Here is an 18801-nt window from a genome sequence, read left to right on the forward strand (position 1 = left end):
GAGCAGAGCTTTTATATACAGTGGTCTGTGTATACTTGAATGATTGATGTGTTGAAATGTTTAATGTGCACTTTGTTGTTTTGTAACCTTTTTCCTCATGTAAGTAAAATGTGTTTATTGAAGTAATTACTGTGCAAAATGCCCAACTTGTTCTCTTGTCCTCAGTCCAGAATACATGTGTACTTGTTTACTGTTCTTAATATGATTTTTTTCTATTAAAATAATTAAGTTTGCCCACGAGAGTAAAATTAAATGTATACAGTTGAAGGATCAGGTCCCTGGTTTTCTGGAAATGTAGGCGTTATGGGGAAAGACAGGAATTACTTTTTTTCCTCTTGTGTCATAAAGGTCTGTTTTTTCCTTTTGCAGTGTTTGTTTAGTGTAAAATTAGCAATGAGGTATAAAATCTACTGCAGAAATATTTAACGTTGCTTGGGTTCATTGGAAACCAGGATCCACAGAGTGTAATGGAATATTTTTCTTACTGTTTTAAGTGTCTATTTGGGTCTGTGTATTTATGAAACATTGAATTTTGCAAATAAATACAGTACACATTTTAAAACCACTCTGCTGTTAGACCTGTCTTCACAAAGTTCTTCTTGCATTTCATTGCTGGAGTGCATTGTAATACCTTCTTTCCAGACAGTAATGGTCATAAAGATGATGATGTAATCTAGGCAACTTTGTTATTTGCAGACCTGTACTCGAATAGCTTACTTTATGGTTGATAATGCATAATGTAAATAACATTTGTTTTCTTCTGATAAAGAATACTACATAAATTTCATTCACTAATATACAAAAACCTCAGAATTTATTTGGCACACACGCAGGCTGTTCCCTCTGTTTGCCAAGTTTCTTGATCTACTTGCTTGCAATCTCATTGCTCCTGGGTTATTGGATCATCATTGTTTTACCATCACAAGCAGTGACTTTGTGGTGTTTGAGTCCTTACAGGCTTTAAACAGAGGCTTTAAACAGATGCTTACTTTACAGTATAAGGATTTGATCTTCTGAGCTAATCCTCCAAGTCAAGCGTTGTTTTTGTTTTTCTGCATAACAGATGGTTGGATTTTGATCTTCTCTTTGGAGTAACTGCATGACTGACTTCCCCATCACCACTGTCACTTGAAGACTACTTAACTATTTTTCAGTAGTGAAAATAGTACGAACAATCTTTGTGGATTATGACAAGTCTCTAATGGTTTCTGCCTTGAAGTGAAGCTTCCTCTTAGTCTTTGAAGTTCTATTTTTGACTGTGCTGCAAGGACTCTGAAAAGCTTTCAGTACTTTATCTGACTTTGTCTTCGCCTCTCCTCATTTAGTGTTTAAAAATCATCTTTCAGCATTTGCTAAGAAAAGTTTATTAAATAGCAGTGTGCAATAATAATTTATATTAGAACTTATTGTATTGCTCTGAGGCTTTATTCCTTTGTATTTTGTGGAGGGTTTTTACTTACTTTGGTTGACTGGTGCGGGCTCTTTTGCTATGACTAAAACAGCTTTTGTAAGGTTAATCTTTCACTGCTGAGCAATCACTGCAATGAATGGTTTTTCAGAGGTCTGCAGAAGGAGCTACTGCTACCACCGTGACTGCGGCTTTGCTCATCAGTGAAAATTATTTCATGACTCTACAAACCATGTAAAATGTGTTTACTCCGGTTCAATTGGATTTTAGGGTGTGCTTTAATTTAAACGATCCATGGGTTTAAATGGATTTGTTGGTGTTGTAACCATTTCTCAGCAAGAACTGCCTGAAATATAGTAAGGACTCCCAATATCAGCTGATTTAGATGCAGGGTATGCAGCTTCTGACAGCCTTGGGCAGAACGTAATTCAGAATCCAGCATGTGAAACTTGGGTACTTAATGTGTGATGAAACCAGTGAAAAGAAAGAACAGAACTGTTGGTGAAGTGAAATAAGGTTTTGGAGTAGAGATTACTCAGTCAGTCTAGGAAAGTTCTTCCATGCTCTCAGGCAGCAAGTACTTCTTAGGTCAGCAGTCAGTATATCCCAGGGCACAGTAGTGGTCACTGTTTGTCTTGAAAATACGACTAGAGGGAAGGGGATTGCTGCTGGCAATGAGGAAAAAAAAAAAAAAAAAAAAACAGATCAAGAGGGAAAATGACTCTTTACCTCTTGGCTGATGGCACTTTTAGGTTCTGGCACCTGTTCTGGTGCTGCATATGCAGTCACTGAAGAAGCTCCAGCAATACTTCTGTGAACAAAATCAAGTACCTGTTCTATCAGCATTAAGCAGTGAGATTTATTTATGTATTTATTTAGGACTGAATACTACCAAGGCATCAACAGGAGACATGCCTGCCTAGCCTCACCTTTTTCCTCTGTGGTTTTGGCACTAACAAGCTGGCTATGAGAGTGAGATTGGATTTTTATTTTTATTTTTTTTTTAAGATTGTTTGAGTCTGTCTGACCTTGTTCTTAAAGGGAACTAGCCTAATACTACACATCTAATCAAGATGATGGAATGTGCATGTGCATGGTAAGAAACATTATTTCCTAGGAATTTTTTTGTGTGACTGGGAGCTGGGAATGGGCAATGTCAGGACTGTTACTACTACTGATGGATGGGGTGGAGATGCTGTGGAGATGGCCAAAACCAAATTGGGCAAAATGCTAGGCAAGTGATTTAGCTAACAGTGTGTGAATGGGAGGATGAACCACGTGGTGTCAAGAGATCCCTGCCAACCTCAGTGGTTCTGTGAATGCAGCTCAAGGGCTGGTCATCCAAGCTTCTTGTCCCGGTCTGGGTTTGGATCTCAGTTGATTTATCTGTTATATTTTTAGGAGTGTGAATGGTAGCAGACATAAACATATGGATAATCATAGATAAGTACTTAATTAGAATTAGTCACTCGTGCAAGAACTGTAATTTAAGCTGCCCACTTCTTGCCTTCACAGCCATACTGCGTAATAAGTGCCTTAACTCTCAAATGAGGTTTGTTGGAAGAGGTATGCCAGAAGAGGGAGCTGTTTTAAAGATTAGCAAAAATAATAGCATTTTTGAAAGCTTTTTGCTGTAATAGTCAGCAGTGTCATATGCTGTCAGGCTTCACGCTGTCATCTGAATAAGTACGTAGGCACTGTTTCTCCTCTGCTTGTACATCACACACAAGAAAAAATAGTTTTATGAGGCCATTCATGTGGCAGTGATTAATTGGTTCTGTTCGTTGTTGAGGGTCATAAAAATGCCTTTAACTTGTGTTATGGAGAGTGAAATAAAGGAGACCCAGTTAGAGCAACGAATATAAGGACTGGAATGCTGGAGCTTTTGTTCCCAGCCTTGCCACTGGGTTGCTTTTCAATAGATGCTTCAACTGTCCTCACAAATTTGTACCAAACAGAACTTTGTTCCCATTTGGAAAATTTATCTAATCTATCACCAGAGTCCCTAAGTTAGCGTTCAGTAACAATCAGCTAACAATAAATTAACAATAAAAGCACAACTGGATAGAGTGAGACAACAAATGCTTCCTCTCTTAGAATGTTTAACTCTGGGCAGCTCCACTCCTTCTGCTTCATGAAGTCCTTGGGCTAGGACATACATCATGTTCTGTTTGTTCAGCACTAAATACCCAAAGGACGTTAAAGAAAACAACACAATTAAATAGTTCAACTCTTTATTATGTTGAAAAAAAGGAATCATTTTGTTTTGGATGTTAATTGTTTGAATTAAGTAATACTTCTAGATCCAGTGGGAAATTTTAGATGGAAGTCATAGTGTAGCTTCACTCCTGTTGATGTTGAAAATAGCTGCATGTGATTTCTGCTTGTAGGGTAGCTGAGTTTTGATTATCTTAGGCTGAGACTAATAGCTTGTTTTCTTTGTATACGTATCTTCACCTGCTGTTTTCTGTGTGGATGTATATTTTCCATTCTGCTAACACTATGCTTTGTCTCTAATCTTCACTTACCTCTGCTAGTTTCAAATACAAGAAATTGCATGCATACTTACCTGAGCCCATCTTCCCTTCATTTTTCCAGGCAGAACAGTGCAGCTGTTGACAGATCTCAGCTGAAGGAAGGAAATGGAAAGGAAAGGGGAATTTGGGGGCACAAAAATGAAGGTGGTCAACTTCCCAAACACCTTAATTTTGCATCTAGAATTCTGTCCTGAGGGTAGATGTTTATATCCAAAAGGCTGAGCAGGATCTCTTTGCTGTATGTACAGATACTGCCTTTATTTATACACCTTCATAAGAAAATAAGGCTTTTTTACATAGTAGCTGAGCAACAGCATTGATCCATTCTCTGGTATTGACAGTATGTGAAATTAAACTTTGTCCTGAAGATTACTGTACCTAAGCAGAGCATTACCTGTAGAACTGCATGCTTGGCATTTCCGACAGTGAGTTAACCAGGAGGGAACTGCTGTGAGTTCACTGCCCTTTCTGTGGAGAGAAGATGAACTCTATGCTGTTATAATGACTATAGCAGAGGGCTTGAGGCAGCCACATGGTGCTCTGAGTGCATTACTTGACTGCTGTGCTGCTCCTCAAACTGGCTCTGGAAAGCCAGCTGGTATTCCTAAACCTCTTTTCCTGTATTCCATCTGTTCTGTGTAATGACTTTACATGATCAATGTCAGGTAAGCAAAGCCCTCCTGGTAAATTTCTATGCTTCCTTTCTGTGTTAGAAGTTGGGATGCAAATGAACTTCCATTTGGATTTGTGCACTTTGTCAGGGCACTGGAGGGCAAGCCTGAGTATCCACTGAGCTCTTGCCTTAGGACCATAAAGCAAATGTTCCTGAGCCTGAAGCAGTATAGAAGTTAAAAACCATAGGGTGTATATTGAAACCCACCAAGAAATCCAACAGCTTTTACTGCTTGGAGCACTTAAAATACTTTGTAAGGCCATCATTGCACAATCCAAATGTTTGTCAACAATAGTGGCATAAGGTATTCCTGTTCCCACCGCACTGTGCCACTCCACCCATGGGTTATGCCAAGACAATAGTTTGAGAGGTCGTGCTGTGAATTAAATAAATTCATACAGTTACTCCTGGGCTCTTTTTTGGAGCTGGAGCAGTTCCCTGTTTGGATTCACAGCATGGGCCCACAGGGCTCTGCTAGTGTAAGTCAGGCTGGTGAGCTGTGGTAGGGGGGTGGGAATGGTAGGAAGAAGGTGGGAGGGAGTTCCTTCATTTGAATGTGTTGTAGAACTGTGTGATGTTAAATTATGGTGTCAGTCCTCAGCACACACAGCGCTTGTGGTTTCGCACACTCCATCCCGAGGCTTTTCTGGAAGGAGCTGGTACCCCACTGGTCACACCAGGTGGTAGTGATTCGCTGGGAATGCAGTGCCCCTTCCTTGCAACTTCTGCTTTTGTTTATTCTGCAGCTCCAGATGAAGCTGCCAGCTCTTTATATTTGACCCTGAGTTTTCAGTTTTTTGACATGGAGAATTTGTATGTTACTTCAGTTTGAATTTCTTTCTTTTGCTTGAAGAAAAAATTGTCAGAGGTGAGGGAGTTTCTCACTCTCCTGTAGCTGGTATACACAGTACAAAAGCAATCAATGAAACAGCTTGCACTCTAGAGTTCAAAGTCTGTGTAGTGTAGCAATCTAGATAGAAGAGTTTACATGGGGCAAGTTAACGTGCTTTTCCCCTTGACTGCAGGTCTTCTAATCATAAGGTGCAAACTGGAACATAAAAAGTTCCATACAGATGTGAGGAGAAGCATCTTTACTGTGAGGGTGACAGCACTGGAGAAAGCTGCCCAGAAAGTTTGTGGAGTCTCATTTTCTAGAGATACCCAAAACTTGTCTGTATGCTTTCCTATGGACCTGCTGAAGTCACCCTGCTTTGAAAGGGAGAGTTGGACTCAGTGATCTCCAGAGGTCCCTTCTTGCACCTACGATTCAGTGTTTCTGGGATAGGGAAGTAAGAGCACAGCTTTCTATTTCAGTGGGACATCAATACAGCAGAACACTTATTTGCGTACTTCCATAGGATGTGCACTGTATACTGTTGTTTTCTATATTTGTTGTTGAGAAGAAGCAAAATCAGCAACCAGAAAGAAAACACCTTCTGATTACAAAATTCTCTTCTTTCAACTTTTCTAGATATGTCCCCATCAGCATCAGGAATGTTCATGGCTCAGTTATGGGTTCGATCTTATTTTCAATTAACCATGTACTTGCTCAGCACCCTATATGGCCATGCATGAAAGGTGCTGTTAACTTGTAATATTAAGTGGAAGATTTCTTAGTAGTTAGTAGTATTTTAACTTTCATGCATGCATTTTGTCTGTATTCTGGTTTTGGCTGGGATAGTCAGTTTTCTTCCTAGTATATGGTATGGTGGTGTGTTTTGGATTTAGGATGATAATAATGTTGATAACACATTGATGTTTTAGTCGTTGCTGAGCAATGGTTCTACAAACCCAAGGGCATCTCTCTGGCAGGGCAGCATGAGAGGCTGAAGAGATGAGTGTGCACAAGGAGCTGGGAGGGACAGGACCAGGACAGCTTACTGAAACTGTCCAAAATAATGTTCTGTGCCATATGGTGTCATGCTGGCCCAGTAATCAACTTGAGGAGTTGACTGGAGGGAACCAACTGCTTAGAGGCTGTTTGGGCATTGGTCAGCAATTGCACTGTGCATCCCTTACTGTGTATATTCTTTTTACAATGATGATTGTCATTTTGCCTTCCTTTTCTGTCCTATTAGACTGCCTTTATCTCCACCAATAAATTTTATCTTTTTTTTTTTTTCCCTTTCTCTCCCTTACCTCACTGGTGAATGAGCCAATGGCTGCTGAGCTGCCTGCTGGGTTAAACCACAACAATCTGTTATTTCTGTTCTCTGACTGGGATTAAGGAAATCTTTCTGGGTGAAGTTCTTGCAGATTTGTCAATGAGATGTGCTGTCTGGATTGAAATCAAATTTCTTTGAAGCTCTCTGTATTTCACTATGCTAAATAGTTAGACTTCTTGTTAAAATTACTCCTTGGGGGTAAAAGTAATTCATATGTAAAACTTTGAATGTATCAGCTGACTTTCCCCAAATCTTTGTGAGTGATAGGGACCTCAAAGATACAAAAAGGATAATAATTTGGATGGAAGATGTACAGACCAGTAGAGAGGGAAGAAGTCTTCTGTCCTGTATTAGATATTAGAAGATTCAATTCTTAGGATGCTACGCTCCATTACTTAGCTGCTTATGGACTACTTGTTTGTGAGTAATATTTTAAAATATGCTGACAGTTTTGCTTTGTTTACTGGGTCAGCCCACCAGCTTCCATTGTCTTTAGAAAAGAAAAAAATATCATTAAAAATAAGAACTTCCTCCTGCAAAGAGGAGCCTGTATGTCAGATCTAGGCTCGAAATACGCCACTTTTGTTGAATTTCCCAGTGCTCCACAATTACCTCTGACAGGGGTTTGGCACACTTAGGCTTGTTAAGTTTGAGGAGGCAGAGTAATGACAGGATGGTTGAAGATCCAACTGTGCTTGACAGTAATTCCCTCTACTAAATCTGGGTGGCAGATGTGACTTACTGAAGTGACTGACTGAAATTTCTCAATCTCTAGTCTTCTCTCCATGTCCTCTCCCTGTTAATGAGGCGTTTTCAGCATGGTTCTTCCTGCCTCCCTGGCCACAAAGCATAATCAAGAGAGGAAATAATCCCTCCCCTGCAACGTGCAGAAGCTCGACTTGGCCTGAGTTATGGAAATATTGTGTTCTATGGTATTTTGCTTGATTTGACCATTTAAAGAAGAATCTGTTTCTCTTCATGTGATGTCTGAGGCAGAAAGGAAGAAAAAACTACCTGCTGAAAGATCTACCTATGATGTAAATCCAGTTTTTCTATGTGAATCGTGCTAGTAATGCATATAAAATGTGTGTAATGTACATGTCCTTCCTAGTAGCTACTGCTAGAAGTCCCTGAGCTGATAGGATTTCCACTGATGCTAAATATTTTGATGTAGTGATCTCTTTGGAAATCAGGCAAAATAGGTTTCTCCTTTCAAACTGTAGATAATGCATGGACTTATTTCTGTTCTGATAGTAGCTTCTATCAATTGCTGCAGCATTACTCAAAATAATGTCCCCCATTACATTCAGTAACTAGATGGGGACAGTAGAATCAAAAATTCAGTAAATCATTGCTGCTGCTCTGTTGTTTTCCTGTTATGCATGTGATGGAGGATTTTGATTATTGTCCTGAGATCCATCTTTGAAAGTAGCTCTTGGTTATTCTTGATGCATCTGAACACTTCAATAAGAATAAATATATGTAATACTATGTACTTCCCACCTTCAAGTCTTAGATCCTTTATATCTGTTAATAAAGTCTTATGAAACAGAAGCTCTTCACAGTAGGTTGGAAATGGCTAAAATCTGCTTGTACATGGTGAGTGGTGCTGATGGAGAAGGAAGGTGTTGGAAATGTTTCAGTTAAAGTCTTCATGGATCATCTACTCAGAACCAGTACAAATGTCCTTAATTGCATGGTTTCACACTTAGGTTTTCTTCTTGATTTATTGCATGCAGAATAGTTGTTGCTTCGCCTTTCTCTGCTTCAGGAGACTGATAACAAAAATGACCTTACTGATCTCTTAAATGTTGCATTCTGTTGATATCCCAAAGCTGCAAAAAGAAATCTTTTTTCCACTGATCCTACAGAAACACAGTTCCAGAGTTTTATCCCGTATTAACTGTCTTCATGGTGCTATGACCAATTTTTGCTTGTTTATAGAATGTTTTATCTATCTTAAGAAAAAATAAAGTCTGAGCAACAGTACAGAATAGACAAATATCTGATATAGATTTCGCAGAATCATAGAATGGCCTGGGTTGAAAGGATCATGAATCTCCAACCCCCCTGCCACATGCAGGGCCACCAACCTCCCCATTTAATACCAGACCAGGCTGCCCAGGGCCCCATCCAACCTGGCCTTGAACACCTCCAGGGATGGGGCAGCCACAACCTCTCTGGGCAGCTGTTCCAGCACCTCACCACTCTCTGTAAAGAACTTCCCCATGACACCCAACCTGAATCTTCCCTCCCTCAACTTAAAACCTTGTCCTGCAGTTATCTACCCTTTCAAAGAGTTGATTCCCCTCCTGTTTGTAGGCTCCCTTTAGGTACTGAAAGGCTGCAATGAGGTCACCGCGCAGCCTTCTTTTCTCCAGGCTGAACAAGCCCAGCTCCCTCAGCCTGTCTTCATAGTGGAGATGCTCCGGTGATCATCTTCGTGGCTCTCCTCTTGACCCTCTCCAACAGCTCTCTGTCTTTCTTGTACTGGGGGCTCCAGATCTGGACACGGTACTCCAGATGGGGCCTCACAAGAGCAGAGCAGAGAGGGACAATCACATCCCTGTCCCTGCTGGCCACCCCTTGGAAAATGTAATTTCTGCTGCCTTCTGAATTTGTTTACTTCTTTCTTGTACATTATTCAAAATTGATAGAATCTGCAGAACTATTTATCCAAACAAAACAATTTGTGGTGATCTTGTTTTTGAATTGTTTATTTTTGTCTTTGTCTTTTTCCGGCTGAATTTGTCTCATCGGCGTTGCGTTGTTATTCAGATGTTTCATTGACATTATTGTGAACCCATGTGACACCAAGTCTCATGTTCCTCTTCTGCTACATCCTTTGTTCTCCTCTGTTTCCTTTGGAAGAAGATAGTTTTCTGTTGGTCCAAGTCTGCCTTCAGTTACTGAACTCAACTGAACAAGTCCCCCTGGGAATTTGAGACACGAGGTAAAGCCTGCAGGAGGGGTTGCAGTATAGATGAGGGCAACCCACCTCTACATATCTAAACTAGTAAAATGTCTTCATCTGCTTAAGTGAGTGCACAAGAGGCTATGTATTTGCTGGTGTGTACCAGGAGAACTGATTAAAAAGGTGAATGTCTAATCTGTATGCAAAAATTAATTTTGCTCTCCAGGAAGTCCTGGTTATTGCTTTTAAAACTAGTGAAAAGTTCACTATTCCATTGTGGGCTCCATTTTTTTCTGTTTTATATATCAATCGCTTCCAAGAACCATTTCTTTACAGGTGTGTGAAAGGAATCATTCATACATATATTTATTTTTCTGCATGTGTCTCGCCTGATTGAGATATTAAAGGTAAATATCTAAATAAGTCTGTGAACTTCGTAACTGCGTTACATCCCTGCAGTATCACCTTATCACAGATCAAGTGATAGCGGGTTTCCATTTCATTTCAGACTTGACGTCTTATCTGTGTGGATAAGTGCTTTCAGTCATTCATTTGGAGGAACAGGCACGTGTTTTCTCATCACAGTTTCTTGCTGGGGATTCTTACTTACAGGCTGAAGGCACTATTCTCACTTGGGTGAAAGCAACATTGTTTGTTTAGTTCAGGTTTTACCAGAATGTCCACAGGATCTCTTCAGAAGTACATGAAACCCGTGTTTGCCCTGAAGGTGGAACAGCGTTTGAGAATAGCAGGCAAATGTATTTGCTCTGTGAAATGCATATAGAGAATGTATGTTATAAAAATTCATATGTAAGTTTTACAGCTGTATCAGGCTAAAATCCTATATATTTACACCGGTATTTGTAGAGAAAAAATGTAAAATATTCCTGAAAAACCTCAGTAATAAGCGGTTATGGCACCTGGCTGAATCCTTTGGAGATTCCCTGTTTTCACACCTTTCGCCATTATATTAGGTTGCTTCCCAGCCAAATTCACAATTCCACAGTTAGAGGGGATCAAACAGAGCTTTCACATGTGTTTCTGCAGAAACACATCCTTGTAATTGTTTGCTCCTTGGCTGATGATGCTCCCCTAGTGCGTAGTCTCTAAGCAGAACACGGGGCTAAGAATCTCAGTCCTCCAGATCTACAAGGTGGAAGTTTAATTGATGGGAGGTTGTGATGATCCTGCAGTAGTTATTGACAGGTTTACTTGCAGCTCCTTGACTGTGCATGGCATAGAAACGTGTGTTTCCTTTTAAGGCCTGACTGTCAACTGCAGTATCAGTTTTTGCAGTTTTTTCCCAAGTGTGAGAACATCGTTGTATTTTATTTTATTTTTTCACATGTTCCATTTAAATCCTCCTGACATCTGCATGGGCTGCTTTCCATTCACTAACGTAGGGGAGTTGCATCTTCTTCCATGGTTGGCTGGTCAGATGCCAAAAATGGATTAAGTTTCCTTGAGTGAAGAACTTGTCATGTCAGTCCTGGCTGGAGCTGGGAGCTTTGGCAGCTCTGCGAGGAGGCGTTTGGAACCACTGCCACAAAAATGACTTTTGTGTGGTCCTGCTGTGCGCCCCTGGATTTCAAATGTGATTTATGGCTGCTCATTTAAAAACAAACAAACAAACAAAAAAGCCTGCAGTTGCTTTTGTTGCGAGAGATTATACTGTGGTATACATACTTAATTCTGAAACTGGATTATTTCTAAAATTAAACTCATGGTAATTACTGGCATGTTTTCCAGTTCCTCAAAGTTCTCTGTAAGCCCACTGCTGTGTGTTTCCCTTGTTCTATTCATGTAGCTGCTTCTATTCTTTATGGTCCTGCTGAGGTCCCAAAGGAAGCAGAAGACAACTGCTTGAGAAGTGCATGGAGCTCTGCAGCCCAGTGCCAACTACTGCTGTTGCAGATGGTAGAGTTTTGGAGGCAGCTGAATGCTCCAAGGGACGTCCTGCAGGACAGGGCAGTGCCCAAAAGTTCAGTTCAGAATAAGGTGCAGGAAACCCCTTAGTGATTTGGAGTGATGTAGCTGCACAGAAATTTTCTTTGCTCGCCACCTTCTTTGGCATTTTCTGTAGGCTGATTAAATAAATACTTTTCAGTTTAGATATACCTTCCAGAGCTGCTAAGAATTACTTTCATTTTTTCTTTCAGTCTCTACTTCATTTAAGTGAACTCTGTACATGCCTGAGCTGCCCCTTGTGGGATAAAAGGCTTTTCTTGCATGATCTGGTGTGTATCTTTATAACCTGAAGTATTTCACAGTTGTGAAATTCATTACACATTCCTCAGCAAGTTTGGGGATTGCTTTTGCACATGGTTGTCCAATACTAGTAATGGTAATTAATTAACTTATAATTAAAAATTATATTTTATATGAATATTTTAATATTGTGGAAGAATTCAAAATTCTCAACAGTTTGTAAAACACAAAAGCTGTCATTGCTTGTGAGGACTGGTTATAATCTTTGACTTTTAAGATAAACTTTGTAAAAATGTTGTCTAGCATTCAGAATTAGGTAGATAGAATTACATTGGTGGTGTATGTACCTAGGTTTGAACTTCCTGAATCTGAGTAACTTCCTTCTTGCAAGTGCAGCATCTCCAGTAATAGTATTTTTTTTTTTAGGAACAGGCCAAGTTTGTCCTTATGTCACTTTATAGAGGAGATAACGTGAAATCAGGATGAAAGTGATTATTAGTGTTACACTGAGTTAGAAACTTAGTTATGGAAGTTACTGTCTCTTCACTGCTATCTGTCTTTATAAGAAGGAAGCCTCTGGTGTTTAAAATGTTAATTTATTGGAAAAGCAATAACAAGAACATGGAACGCATCAAAAAAGCGAGTGAGTTTCATCTTTAAGTTAAAAATTGAAAGACTTGGAGTTGTAGTAGAATAGATGGATGAACTGAGTTGTGTTACAGGGAAGAGCAGCGAAGGAAAGGAGTTCCTTGTTAGTGAACTTTGTGAGTGCACCAAATAAAGTGGCCTCACTGTGTTCTGACTGGCTGAGTAAACTGTCCACATGACATATTCTTCTCAAAAAATTCCTAAAAGTTTTTTGCAAATTAAGCTGATCTGCAGTGTCTTACATTTTGTGTGTTTAACCTGGTCACTGCTTACATATATTGTTTAATTTTTTTTGTATGAGGCAACATAAATGCAGTTTAAAATTAAGCACAGTTGAGAGTAACTGCTTAAGATGTGCTTCTTGGTTCGGATGACTGCAACTTGAGGCTTGCTGGCATGCGTGGATGATTCATGTGCTCTGAGGTGTTTGAGAATTAACGTGGTATTCAAATAATTGGAATAACCTTCAAATCATAAAGGTTAACATTGCGTTTGCTTACAGTTTCCATTTTTTGACGCTTAGGGGCTGAGTGCAAGAACATAGTTTTGTTTTGATATACTGGGAAATCCTTAAAATGCATGAGTAAGTACTGCATTACCTCTGTACCTGCGTGATGAATTTGGTTCTCATTCATACCTCTTCAAGACATTTTTATCAATAGCAAATCTAACAGCTGGGCCCTGAGAGTGCTTTTTACTATGAGTAGATGTATATGGAGAGGGGGAGAAGGGGATTTCCTTCACATTTACGGATTTTCTTTCACCTGTCTGACATGCACCTTCCGTTCATCACAAGATAAAAATCTCATTTTCCCCAAAGAAGTATCACTGAGCTTCGAGAGAGCTCTGTGAGCTCTGCGATCCAAAGCTGCTTCACCCTGTGGTTTGTCGTGGAATAGAACCATAGAATCATTAATGTTGGAAAAGACCTCTAAGATCACCTTGTCCAACCGTCTGCCCATCCCCACCATGCCCACCCTTCAGTGCCACATCTCCGTGGCTCTTGAGCACCTCCGTCGATGGTGACTCCCCCACTTTCCTGGGCTGCCCGTGCCACTGCATCACCATTCTTTCAGAGAAGAGATGTTTCCTAATGTCCAACCTGAACCTCCCTGGAGCACTTAATGCTTTCTACTTCAGCTGTTGACTCGGTGATGAGAATCCTTACATTTTGTGTTCACCTGCCTGAGTATGGGAAAGAGCACTGAAATTTGAATTTTGAGTATGTTTTCCTATCTTTCCTTGTTCTGCATTATAAAAGGACAGAATAGTTTCAACTGGTGCTCAGAAAAATGTAAGGAGGAAGGACTGGTTTTGAAATTGATGTGATTATATTCCAGATTGCTTCTACCTTCATCATCAGCCCTGCTGAATAACAGGCTTCCTCTGTTCTTCAAGGAGCTTCACAAATGATGTATAGATTTGATTTTATTGTCTTTGAAGCCCCATAATTGATACAAATTTGAGATATAAAAATGAGAAAAGAAAATGAGGTTAATGTTGTATAGGTTAATAAAATTAGGGGTGTACAAAGGATTGAAAAGTATGGCCTCATCTGTGTATCCCATGGGAATTTTAGGTTGTTGCTGTTTTGGGAACCTTGCAAAAATTTGGTTGTGTGTTCTTAGGTTTGTATATACCACTTTTTCTTTTTAATTCTCCTTACATTTCAAGCTTGCAAAAAGATAGAAGCACAAATTAACTGATACTTTTTTTATTCCCATTCTAAATCCATATACTTGAGTAAAAATCATACTTTTAAGATTGGATGTTTTAAGATTGGATGTTTTTCTAAGGTTAAAAAACAAAAAAAACCAAAAACTTTTGAGCATCTAAGATCAGCCTATTACATGTAAGTGAGGGATGAAGCTGTGTAATATGTGACACAGAGTGAAAGACTTTGATATTCTGCCCATGTCTCAGTGCTGGAGTGAGCTTCTGAGCATGTCTGTTCTCTCTGTAGTCAGCAAATGCTACTTTGGAAACCCAGCATTGAGGGAATGCCTCTTTGGAGGTCAGTGAACTTACTTTGTGCTATCTGAAGAGCAAAAGACAAAGCCACATGCCCACTATTTGAAGGGAAGAAGTGGAATAAACCCAGTGTTACTTCTGTACACCATTTCTACATGTACTAGCTTGACTACAGCTCTGACTCCTTCTCTTTCCCAGTCACTGCTTATGCTGGGCCAGTCGCTGTTATTGCTATGAGACTTTTGCAAAGGATTTTACACAATTTTACTGTCTTTATGTTCCTTCGTACTCTTGCAGTAATACATCTGTGTTCTGTTGCAATGCCTTTGTCCTAAAAATTGAATGCCTTTTTACGCAGTACTGCTCGTGCTTCCTCTTGCTGTCGATGATATCCAAACTAAGCGTTGTTGATATACAAGTGAAAGATGTGCAACTGAGCAGTCCTGTCTGTGATGGTGGGCTTCCTTGGTATCTAAATAATAACAAGAAACCAGTGGGACTACCCTGGGAGAGTAATAAATTAATAGGGAGAAAATATACATTTTTATATCTGTGTGGATGGAGGTTTCTTTATATTTGCCCAATGTTCATATGTCTGTAACTTGACAAGATAGGTGAGCAAGCTGCTTAAGCTTTAATAGAAAAGGAGATTTTCTCTTTTGTAAAGCTTCAATTTTAGCTTCTATATTACATTTTGACCTTCAGCATTTTCTGTAATATGCTTCTCATTTGTGCCACGGTAGTGGAATTCAAACAGTTCGATAGCATAGTCCCTACTACTGGGAGAACAGAAATTGGAAATGTATTGGAGAAATTAAATTAACAAGTTCATATGTAATGTCGTTTAGTTTGCTTTGAAGTACACTGCTTGCTGTTGAAAGGTTAATATTGACTGTGCTGGTGTGTTTCTTTTGGCAGGTAACCCTGGGCTGGCAGGTTATTACAGGACCTTTATAAAGGCGTTATATTGTGGACTAAATCAGCAATATCCCGTCTGGGTTGTGAGCCATGCTGGACACTGTAAGCCTCCTAGTGGTATGGAGATGATAGAAGGTACTATACTGTAAATTGTATACACTGATGTTTGTTACACTCCTCTTTTTTTTTTTTTTTTTCTGCATAACTTTTGCTAAAGATGTTGAGTTTTTTTTTTTATTTCCTCAAAACAGTCTTATGAAAAGAGAAGTAATTCAGGAAAAGAATATTTTTAGGTAAATTCAATTTGTCAGTCAAATAAAGGCTGTGCAGAGCATTGCAGAGTTTGCTGTTTGCAGACTTAAGAGAGAAGTTCTTGACAAGGTCTAAAACATATTTTCACTGAGAAGAGTAGATTAGGTAATTAATCTTTAATATCATTTTCTATCTTTATCAATGACATCGATGACGGATTCAAGTGCACCCTCAGCAAGTTTGCTGACGACACCAAGCTGAGTGGTGCAGTGACACGGTTGAAGGAAGGGATGCCATTCAGAGAGACCTTGAGAGGCTAGAAAAGGTGGACCAGGGTGAACCTGATGAGGTTCAACATGGCAAAGTGCAAGGTTTTGCACTTGGGCCAGAGGAATCCCAGGCATCCATACAGACTGGAAGGAGCAGTCGTTGAGAGCAGCCCTGCAGAGAAGGACCTGGGGTCTTGATGGATGAAAAAGTTAACACGAGCCAACAGTGTGCTCTTGTGGCTTGGAAGGCAAATGGTATCCTGGGCTCCATCAAAAGAGGGGTGGCCAGCAGGGACAGGGAGGTGATTGTCCCTCTCTGCTCTGCTCTTGTGAGGCCCCATCTGGAGTACTGTGTCCAGGTCTGGAGCCCCCAGTACAAGAAAGACATGGAGCTGTTGGAGAGGGTCAAGAGGAGAGCCACGAAGATGATGAGGGGACTGGAGCATCTCCCCTATGAAGACAGGCTGAGGGAACTGGGCTTGTTCAGCCTGGAGAAAAGAAGGCTGCAGGGTGACCTCATTGCAGCCTTTCAGTACCTAAAGGGAGCCTACAAACAGGAGGGGAATCAACTCTTTGAAAGGGTTGACAACTTCAGGACAAGGGGAAATGGTTTTAAGTTGAGGGAGGGAAGATTTAGGTTGGATGTCATGGGGAAGTTCTTTACAGGGAGAGTGGTGAGGTACTGGAACAGGCTGCCCAGAGAGGCTGTGGATGCCCAGTCCATCCCTGGAGGTGTTCAAGGCCAGGTTGGATGGGCCCCTGGGCAGCCTGATCTGGTATTAAATGGGGAGGTTGGTGGCCCTGCATGTGGCAGGGGGTTGGGGATTCATGATCTTTGAGGTCCCTTCCAACCCTGGCCATTCTGTGATTCTGTGAAGACAGACTTAATTATCTCTGAATTTAAAAGTACTTTTACTGAAGTAGTGAATTTTCCAGGAAGCAAGTACAGGTTTCTGAGACTGGGGAGGAGTCGCTTGTTTGCTTGTTAAAGGTCTCCTGATATGCCAATGACCAGAAAGACGTGACAGCCAATTGTAAGTGCATACTGTTCATGTACAGCATTGTAAGATGGAGGGAGCCAATAGCAAAACCTGGAAGCTGTTTCATGTCAGGAGGCCTCCAGACTTGATTAAGCTGCAATGATGCTGGAGTAAATCAATATGATTGCTTAGGAGCAAGAGGTTCAGCAGTGTGAGATAACCTGAAGTTGCCTCACTAAGAATTCCTGAACTTTTTGACTTTTTTACTGGTTTATTTAATCTCAGGTTTGAAACTGAAATGTGAAACCTGTGTTTCTTTGTTGAAATTCATGTCAGTCGTGGTCAAGTATCAAACTTCCCAGTGCTAGCTTTATCTGGATAGGCGAGAAATTTCTACGTTTATGGTGCATTCTCAATCATGAGATGCAGATAAAAGTCTGACAACTGAATGGAGCTCAGGCTATAGCAGATGATGTTTGCAGATCTGATAACCTGCCCTCAGATCATGTCTGCATTCAGCTCAAACAGCTCTTCGTGCTGAGAGATGTGGCTTGAGCTGGCAAAGATAGCTGAAGTGGTTTATAGATGGGGCGAGCATAGAGTTACAGATGTCCCATATTTACTGTGACTGACTATGCTGCTGAGAGGAGTGCAAGTCTGGAGAAAGGAAAGCATACAGTGGGAAAGCAGGAGCTGATTTCTATGTTGAAATCAAACCATTTTCTTTGGAAGTCAGGTTAATAGCTGAGCTTTGCAGTAGCTTTGAATGTAACAAAAGGAATGTGGTTCACATGATTAGAAAATCAACTGAAAGCACAAAGTGGCTTGAAGTCCTTCTACTTTGTGATTCACTTACAAAATAGGTGGATTTGGGGTAGTTTTCCCTCATCCTTATGGCACAGAAGAAATGATACGCAACTTTTAATTATTAGAATCTGATTCCCTTTCTTTTATTCATGTATTGCTGAAAACAGTTTTCATGAATTGGCTGCAAAGGTTTAGTAAAAATGACCAAACCAAGAATTCAGTATATTTGCAAATTGCAAGTTGGCTGACTAAAGGGATTGGAGAATCATGGACCCTTTACTCATCTTCTGGTTCTCCAAGAAGCTCTTGATTTACATTTTTTGGCATTGAAACAAAACAAAAACCACAGAACCCCAAGGACCAGCAGAAGCACATACTTTGGGACAAATAATTGAGTTCTGTGTAGGTCTTCACTGCCTTTCTAGGTTCTGGATTTCTGAGAAAGAGTTCCTGCCCTGTTAAGACCAGGTCAGTTATATGCTTCACGAAACAAAATTAAGGGATATATTGTCAAAAAACTGGGATTATGGGATGTATTGTCATTTAACAGTCACTGTAAAAAAAAAAACCAACATTCAAACAAAACCCCTTCATGCTTCTGACAGGCGTTTCATAAGGCTTCATTTGATACATACACTTTTATATAAATCCTCTGAGGAAGTTCAGTATTTAAGTATTTCTTAATAAAAAGGATGAAGGCATAAATTAAGACAGCATTTGAATCTTAGATGCCATTGAGGTTTTTCTAGTTGCAGTCTAGCAAATTAGAAATTAAAAAGGCAGGGAAGCTACTAAAAAGGAATATACACTGATTCATTTATAACAGTAATCTATGAACTTTTTTGATTATGCACCTCCATCAGTAAAAAATGTTTTTGAGCAGACAGTGGATAATTGCCAGTTGGAAACTTTTTAACAGCCCTTCAACTCCTTTTGATAGGAAACAAAATGTTAGTTAAAGCTAACACGTATCAGTGAACAAATCCTTTTATTCATTGCTAATTTGAGACTTTCTGCTGATTCAGTGTTGTGTTATGGTCATCACAGGGAC

The 18801-nt window shown here is 40.0% G+C and overlaps 1 protein-coding gene across 2 annotated transcripts in view; it reads left to right on the forward strand.

Annotated features, from left to right (window-relative positions):
* Window positions 1-18801, forward strand: part of LDAH (lipid droplet associated hydrolase) — a 106730-nt gene that overhangs the window by 14280 nt on the left and 73649 nt on the right. For both annotated transcript variants that reach the window (XM_042891683.1, XM_042891675.1), the window contains one exon: window positions 15443-15577. In XM_042891683.1, the coding sequence (XP_042747617.1) occupies window positions 15443-15577 (135 nt within the window). The remainder of the gene's footprint in view (window positions 1-15442; window positions 15578-18801) is intronic.

This window comes from Lagopus leucura, unplaced genomic scaffold, assembly GCF_019238085.1.
Source record: "Lagopus leucura isolate 7727_CA_CO unplaced genomic scaffold, USGS_WTPT01 Super-Scaffold_73, whole genome shotgun sequence".
Lineage (NCBI taxonomy): Eukaryota > Metazoa > Chordata > Aves > Galliformes > Phasianidae > Lagopus > Lagopus leucura.